The sequence below is a fragment of the Otolemur garnettii genome, unplaced genomic scaffold, assembly GCF_000181295.1.
Source record: "Otolemur garnettii isolate 467f Iridium unplaced genomic scaffold, OtoGar3 scaffold00003, whole genome shotgun sequence".
NCBI lineage: Eukaryota > Metazoa > Chordata > Mammalia > Primates > Galagidae > Otolemur > Otolemur garnettii.
The window spans coordinates 25,206,761-25,214,976 of NW_003852398.1; the positions used below are offsets into that span (position 1 = coordinate 25,206,761).

The 8,216-nt window shown below is 38.7% G+C and overlaps 1 protein-coding gene across 1 annotated transcript; it reads left to right on the forward strand.

Moving 5' to 3' along the window:
- Positions 1-2,888: 2,888 nt before the first annotated feature.
- ZNF300 (zinc finger protein 300) lies at positions 2,889-6,640 on the forward strand. Its single transcript, XM_012807647.2, has 3 exons — positions 2,889-2,985; positions 3,226-3,352; positions 4,699-6,640. The coding sequence occupies exons 1-3, from the start codon at positions 2,952-2,954 to the stop codon at positions 6,221-6,223; spliced, it is 1,686 nt and encodes a 561-aa protein (XP_012663101.1). The 5' UTR covers positions 2,889-2,951; the 3' UTR covers positions 6,224-6,640.
- Positions 6,641-8,216: the final 1,576 nt, after the last annotated feature.

Sequence of the window (8,216 nt, forward strand, 5' to 3'; positions counted from 1 at the left end):
AGTCTCCTGCCTCAGCCTCCCAAGTAGCTGAGACCACAGGCGCCCGCCACAATGCCCGGCTATTTTTTGGTTGCAGCTGTCATTGTTGTTTTTTTGCAGGCCTGGGATGGATTCGAACCTGCCACCTTAGGTGTATGTGGCTGGTGCCTTAGCCACTTGAGCCACAGGCGCCGAGCCTAAATAGGAGTTTTAATTTATTTTGTTCTTTATGATCTTCCTCTATTTTTTTTTTTTAGCAGGTGTGTATTGAGTATTCAACACATATCATATGCATTGGCTAGCTATCGAATATCTCAAGATTTAGGCATTTTCATCTGGGAGGACAGTAGAGAACAAAGGGATAAAGAGTTGTAGAAGCCAACATTGACACATAAAAGCTCTACAGTGTACATGAGGGCAGTACTATCACAGCAGAGAGGGGAACAAGGAAGTAAGGAATAGCTAAAGGATGACTGCACTTTGGCTTGTGGTGGAAGTAAGGTAAGGATGGGAAGCAGCATTAGTAAAGTCAGAAAGAGCATAATGATTTTTAGGAAGGCTGAGAACTGTAAGAAAACAAAAATGGAGAGTGCTTCATAGAAAGGTTGACTAAGGGTGGCACTAAAGTGATAAAACAAACAAACAAAAACCATGATGTTTACAATATCAAGGAGGCAGTTTGGAGAGTGATAGTCAGGAACCTTGGCTATGGAGTAAAAGTAAATCTTGTAAATCTGAGAGTTAATCAATCTTATGTTCAGTGTATAACCTTGGCATGTAGTTACTTAACCACTATAATCCTAAGTTTTCTCATATGTAAAATAGGAAAATTAATAGGTTTGTCATGGACAAACTAAATATTTAATTGTTTGATGATGTGATTATGGAACTATATTGAGATGATGGGGATGAGACTGTGTATGCATGGAGGGAAACAAAGGAGGGTTTTTTGTTTTTTTTTTAGACAGAGCCTCAAGCTATGCCCCTGGGTAGAGTGCTGTTGCATCACAGCTCACAGCAACCTCCAACTCCTGGGCTCAAGCCAGTCTCCTGCCTCAGCCTCCCAAGTAGCTGGGACCATAGGTGCCCGCCACAATGCCCAGCTATTTTTTGGTTGCACCCATCATTGTTGTTTTGGCGGGTCCAAATTGGATTCAAACCTGCTATCTTAGGTGTATGTGGCTGGCGCCTTAGCCACTTGAGCCACAGGCACTGAGCCACAAAGGAAGGTTTTAAGCAGGACACTGTTAATATTTGAAAATAATTTGCTTTCACTTTAAAAGCAATGTTTTATAATAATGAATATTTAGGAAAAAAATCTGAAAAATTGTTTTATGTAAGACACTCCACCATTAAATTAGTTTTTGCTATTAGATGACAATTATTGTGAAAGTAATGATGAGGTAATTTAAAAAGTCTATTTTCATTCCAAGGATATTTTGTAGCTCTATTCTTACCTAAGTCCCCGGACATGATGCCATGTCACTAATTTGTTGTGGTTTTCTTTATGAATGCTTCCTGCACATTTTATTATTTGGGATTTTTTGTTTCCTGTTGCTACTGTAATTGATATATTTCATCATCTGACTAGCTTTAACATGTACATAAGATAGCTATTAAGTTTAAGAGAAGCTAAGTTTTTTTTTCGCCTATGAAATGAGGAGTTTAGTTAATGAACTAAGACTCTAACATTCTGTGATTCTCTTAATGTACCTAAAAAAAAAACTAAGGGCTGAGTGTGGTGGCTCACGCCTGTAATCCTACCCTCTGAGATGCCCAGGTAAGTGGATTATACTTGAGCTCAGGAGTTTGAGACCAGCCGGGGCAAGGGCAAAATTCCATCTGTAAAAATAGCTTGGTATTGTGGCAGATGCCTGTAATCCCAGCTACTTGGGAGGCTGAGGCAAGAGGATTGCATGTGCCCAAGAGTTTGAGGTTGTTGTCAGCTATGCATAGCACTCTACTAGGGCAAGAAAGTAAGACTTTGTCACCCCCCAAAAAATCAAAAAAATTTATTTTAAAAAGTCTTCTTTGTTCTATAATTTTAATGAAAATTATCCTATGTTTTATTTTATTACCTTTATGGTCTCTAGTACTTTTTAGAGTTTAAATTTTTGTTCCATCAAAATTTATTTATTCTTTCTTCTAAGGCATATGGTATATTGATTTTACTAGGGCTGCCATAAAAAGTACTACAAATTGGGTGGTTTAAACAACAGAAATTTATTGTCTTATAGTTCTGGAAGCTAGAAGTTCAAAATCAAGGTATCTGTAGGATTGAGTCTTCCTGAGAGCTATGAGGGAGGGGTCTGTTCCAGAACTCACTCCTTGGCTTGTGGATAGCCATTTTCTTCTTATATCTGCTCACATCATCTTCCCTCTACATGAGTCTGTGTCTGGGTTCAAGTCTCTCCTTTTGATAAGGATACCAATCGTAATGGATTAGGCTCTACCCTACAACCTCACATAACTAGTTATATCTGCAATGACCCTGTTTCCAAGTTGTATCAAATTCTAAGGTACAGGACATTAGTACTTAAATAAATTTTCAAGAGATACAATTCAACCCTTAACATGTGTCTTCAGCATTATTCTTTTCCTATAGACTATCCACTTGTTTCAATATTATTCATTCAATAATTCCTCTTCTTTCCAGTTATTTTGGTGCTGCCTTTATAATTTATGAAATTACCATATGTATTAGGTAGGTGTTTTATTGTTTACCTCCTCTGATCTGTCTAGTTCTCTTTGCCAAAGATAGGATTTTACTTTATTTTTCCCTAAAAACTATGATACAAACTAGATGTGGGTGTAGTTTTACATGTCATAGCATAAATGAGAATGATCACTTCAGATTGAACAGGAATGTACTATTACAGGAGTTAGTATCATTCAAGGATGTGGCTGTGGATTTCACCCAGGAGGAGTGGCATCAACTGGACCCTGCTCAGAAGACCCTGTACAGGGATGTGATGCTGGAGAACTACAGCCACCTAGTTTCAATGGGTAAGGATGGTTTCCCCACATTACTCCAATGAAGAGTTGCCTAATAAAGTGCCTTTCCTTATCAGTTACTATGATTAAGTGGTTCCTGACATACCTAATGACTTTTGTACTTTCCCAGCTGGAGGTCATTACTTTGCTGAGGGCTAACTAGACAACTTCATTATAGACCATCTGATACGTACCTTCACGTACTCCTTCAGTGCAGTCAATCTGAATTCCTCTGTGATTTCCATTTAATAGGGTATCCAGTTTCCAAACCAGATGTCATCTCCAAGTTGGAACAAGGAGAAGATCCATGGATCATAAAGGGAGACATACCAAGTTGCATCTATCCAGATGAAAATCAGGCAGATGGGAGAAAAGGGAAGTGAAATATCAGTTTGTGTGTTTTGTTTTTTCAGTTGGTTAGTGCCTGAGGCTAGTGTTATTATCCTTATTGAAATCTATTCTCTGCTCCTATGCTGAGAATTTAATAGGTATTTAACAAATAATTGAAAGAAACCGTGAATTTTTCAGAAGAGTACTAGTCCTTGTTGATCTTCTTTCTCTCATATTTATCTTTAGTGTCTTTTATAAAAGGGTTTTAAAGGGAATAGAAGGCAAAAGTCCTTTCAAGACAAGAGCATAGGTTTTACTTTAGGAGGTAAGATGCCCAGATACATGTCTATACAAAATTAAATGTCAAATACAGTTATGTTTTAAAAGTTCACAGAAAATTGGAGTTTAAACAATGTGGCAGAATTTGAGAAGACATTTTTCAGAGTATACAGCTATAGCTGCTTGGAATGACATAGTGCTGGTGAGGTAGAAGGCGGAGGGTGAAGACAAGAAAACTGTATGGGAAAGAGTGTATAAATAAAACCTTATAGTCAGGAAGAAGGGCGTTTCTGAGAGAACTTTGCTAGTTTTACTTGACACTATGGAAGGTAGTTTATTGGGTGTAATGGAATTTAAGTACATATTCTTGGTATGATTCTGATGCTGAATCCATAGCAGGATCTTGGATTTTTCTGTTATTTATGTTAGTTGTTAATTACACAGATAGACTGAGGAGAGTTAAAGTATTTTGACTACAGAAAAGACCTTATGGGTGGTGCCTGTTCTTCAGTGGGTAGGGCACCAGCCCCATATACTGCGAGTGGCAGGTTTGAACCTGGCTCTGGCCAAACTGCAACAAAAAATAGCCGGGCCTTGTAGTGGGCACCTGTAGTTCCAGCTACTCAGGAGGCTGAGGCAAGAGAATTGCCTAAGTCCAGGAGCTGGAGGTTGCTGTGAGCTATGACACCATGGCACTCTACCAACGGCAACAAAGTGAGACTCTGTTTCTAAAAACAAACAAACAAACAAACAAAAAAAACCTTGTTTCTTTGGAGTGGGAGTGGGATAAGAGTGAAGTATATACATAGTAGTTTATAAGATTAATGAATTTATAAGTTGAAAAAGGCTTCTAGTCAAAAAATGGAAGAAATTGAAGATTCTAGGAGCAAATCAAGATTAGAGTGATAAGAACTGAGACACTTTTCTATCAAGTTTAATTTTTACATAAAATTTCTATTTCATATCCTTGTCTATCTATTCACCTAATAACACTGTGTGCTCTACTGTCTTCCAGATGGAGCCAACTATTTTGTATCATTCATTTGTTCCACTTCTCTTCCCTCTGTTAATTGACTCTTATGATGACTCTCTTTTATCTTTTCTTCTTTTAGATAGGAAGAGTAATCTTCACAACTCCCAGTCATATATTTTGGAGGCTATTTCCTTCCATAACAAAATACTGAAAGGAGTCACAAAAGAAGGTTCATTTTACTCAATTTTAAAAGTTTGTGATGGCCAGCTGCAGAAATATAAGGAAAACCAAGACAAACTTTTCAGTCAAGTTACATTTGTCAGCAGCAAGACAGTAACTGAGGTATCAGGCCACAAATATAATGCACTAGGAAGAAAAGAGCCAGATACACTAAGACAAAGACTCCACAAATATGATGCTTTTAAAAAGAACTTGAAACTGAATATTGACCTACCTAGTTGTAATAAGATCAGTTCAGGAAAAAACCTTGATCAGAGTTTTGGATGTGGAAAATTGTCTAGCCCCAGCGAATCCAATTCTAATCTTGAGAAAATTCACAATGGATTAATACCCTGTGATGATAATCAGTGTGGAAACATTTTTAGCAATAAACAATCCCTTATTCAATATCAGAATGTTGAAACTAGGGAGAAAACTTGTGTGTGTATTACCTGTGGCAAAGCCTTTGCTAAGAAGTCACAACTCATTGTACATCAAAGAATTCATACTGGAAGGAAACCATATGACTGTGGTGCATGTGGAAAAGCCTTCAGTGAGAAGTTTCATCTTATTGTACATCAAAGAACTCATACTGGGGAGAAACCTTATGATTGTTCTGAATGTGGAAAAGCCTTCTCTCAGAAATCATCCCTCATTATACATCAGAGAGTTCACACTGGGGAAAAACCATATGAATGTAGTGAATGTGGGAAAGCCTTCTCCCAGAAATCACCCCTCATTATACATCAGAGAATACATACTGGGGAAAAGCCCTATGAATGTAGAGAGTGTGGGAAGGCCTTCTCCCAGAAGTCACAGCTTATTATACATCACAGAGCTCATACTGGAGAGAAGCCATATGAGTGTACTGAATGTGGGAAAGCGTTCTGTGAGAAGTCCCACCTCATTATCCATAAAAGAATTCACACTGGTGAGAAACCCTACAAATGTGCTCAGTGTGAGGAAGCCTTCAGCAGGAAGACAGAACTCATTACACATCAGTTAATTCATACTGGGGAAAAGCCCTATGAATGTACTGAATGTGGAAAGACGTTCTCCCGGAAGTCACAGCTCATCATACATCAGAGAACACACACTGGAGAGAAACCCTATAAATGCAGTGAATGTGGAAAAGCCTTCTGTCAGAAATCACATCTCATTGGACATCAGAGAATTCACACAGGAGAAAAACCTTATATATGTACTGAATGTGGGAAAGCCTTCTCTCAGAAGTCCCACCTCCCAGGACATCAGCGAATTCATACTGGAGAGAAACCTTATATATGCCTTGAATGTGGAAAGGCTTTTTCCCAGAAGTCAGATCTTGTTTTACATCAGAGAATTCACACCGGGGAAAGACCTTATCAGTGTGCTGTATGTGGGAAAACCTTCATCCAGAAGTCTCAACTCACTGTACACCAGAGAATTCATACAGTGGTGAAATCATAATGAACTAACCACAAAAAATCCTTCAGTATTAGCTCAAGCCTTAATAATTACTAGAAAACTAATTAATTTGATAAACTTGGGGACAACATCTCTATAGATCAAATTTAATAAGGGAATTTATGATTCTGGTGTGGTGTTCCCTAATGTTTTCAGAAAAGATGATGGGAAACAATTATATAAGTGAAGGACATTTTCAAATGGCATGAAACGCTTTTAAAGTTATGAATCGAATGAATAGAAAAGTTATGTATACAAAATACCTTATCGTTACTACATAATGATAATCAGAAATTGTGAAATTACTAATATCAGCTTGCCTAATTATGATGATACAGTAATTTTCTATGAAAGACATGCAAGAAAGCTTGAGTAAGAACTAAAAATATTAGTTCCTGGAAATTGTATTTTAAAAAGAGGCTTGAGGCTTGGTGCCTGTAGCTCAGTGTTTAGGGAGCTGACCACATGCACTGGGGCTGGTGGGTTCAAGCCCCACCAGGGCCTGCTAAACAATAAGGACAATAATAACAAAAACAACAAAAAAGCCTTGAGCATGACTCCTAAAGCTACATGTAAAATTCTTGTACATTAGGTGGAAAGATTAGCTGATCAGATTCAATAAATTTTATATATATGTATTTTCTAGTCTCAAGCATATCAGTTGACATGTATCTCTGAAAGGATCCCAGGTCTTGACATACATGCATTTTGATCAGGTCTTATATTTTCATTGTTGTGGTAGAAAGACTTTGGTACTGAAGATAGTCTTGAATGTTAATCCTGGCTCAACAACTCACAGATTGGTGACTTCCAGAAAGCCTATTTTACTCATCTGAATATTTTTTCTTGTCAGTAAATAAAAGTACAACGTAGAGCAAATGTTCTGTGTTAAGATTGTTGTTTGTTTGTTTGTTTGTTTTTTTGAGGCAGAGCCTCAAGCTGTCATCCTGGGTAGAGTGCCATGGCATCACAGCTCACAGCAACCTCCAACTCCTGGGCTGAAGCCTCCCAAGTAGCTGGGACCATGGGTGCCTGCCACAATGCCTGGCTATTTTTTTTTTTTTTTTTTTGGTTGCAGCCATCATAGTTTGGCGGGCCCAGGCTGGATTGGACCTATTTTTCTTTAGCAGATTAAGTAGCTAACTATTGACCACTGAGGTCTCATTCCTTGGGGCAAAACGTTGTCTTCCCAGCCAGACTGCCAAGGTCACCAGGGTTCTCTTCATCTCTCCCCTGCAGAGACCTTGGTCAAGAGATTTCACTGACCACTCTGCTTTCACGGGCCACTGACCCGTGTGCTCCTTTCCTCCTCCAACCCCACTCCTCGGGATCAATTCCTGCCTCTGCCACACCCTCTTCCCCGCCTGAAATCACCGTCATTTTTAAAAAATTTCCATTGGATTTGTTATACCCCACCTTGAGTGGGGGTTTCTTGGCACTCTTAGAAAAAAATCTTGCCCCCTCCCGACACCCACAGGCCCTAAATGACCAGCCCCTGTTTCTCCTAGCCTCACTTCTCGCACCCTTCCCCAGGAACTTTGCACAGCTATTCCCTCTGCCTGGGATGCCCTTCCCTCAGATTTGTTCCTAGTACCTAATTCAGGTCTCAGTGTCAACTCTTCTAGCCTTCCACAAACAGTCCCACATGCTGCTGCTGGTGGCTGAAGTAAAGAGCATTTTGGAAATAAAATGTATCAAAATGTAAATCTCCCTATCCTTTAACTGAGCAATTCCACTCTCGGGAACTTATTCTATAGCTATCTACCCAGGTGTGCAAAATGACATGGATGTGTATTTAAGAACATTCATTGCATTCATCATTTGTGATATCAAAAAGCTGGGAACAACCTAAGTGACCCTCAATAAAAGATCAGTTAAGTTCATTAATACATCCACCCAGTGAAATATTATGCAGCTGTTAAAAAGCTGAGGGCTGTATGTAAATGATAAATACATTGCTAGGTTTAAAAAGAAAACTATAAAATAACGTGTAATA

What these genes read in the sequence shown, in the direction of transcription:
- ZNF300 (XM_012807647.2), top strand. Translation starts at nt 2,952, where the DNA reads ATGCTGGAGAACTACAGCCACCTAGTTTCAATGG. An exon ending in CAGCCACCTAGTTTCAATGG is followed by an intron (nt 2,986 to 3,225) that starts GTAAGGATGGTT and finishes TCCATTTAATAG; the next exon opens with GGTATCCAGTTTCCAAACCA. An exon ending in GCAGATGGGAGAAAAGGGAA is followed by an intron (nt 3,353 to 4,698) that starts GTGAAATATCAG and finishes TCTTTTAGATAG; the next exon opens with GAAGAGTAATCTTCACAACT.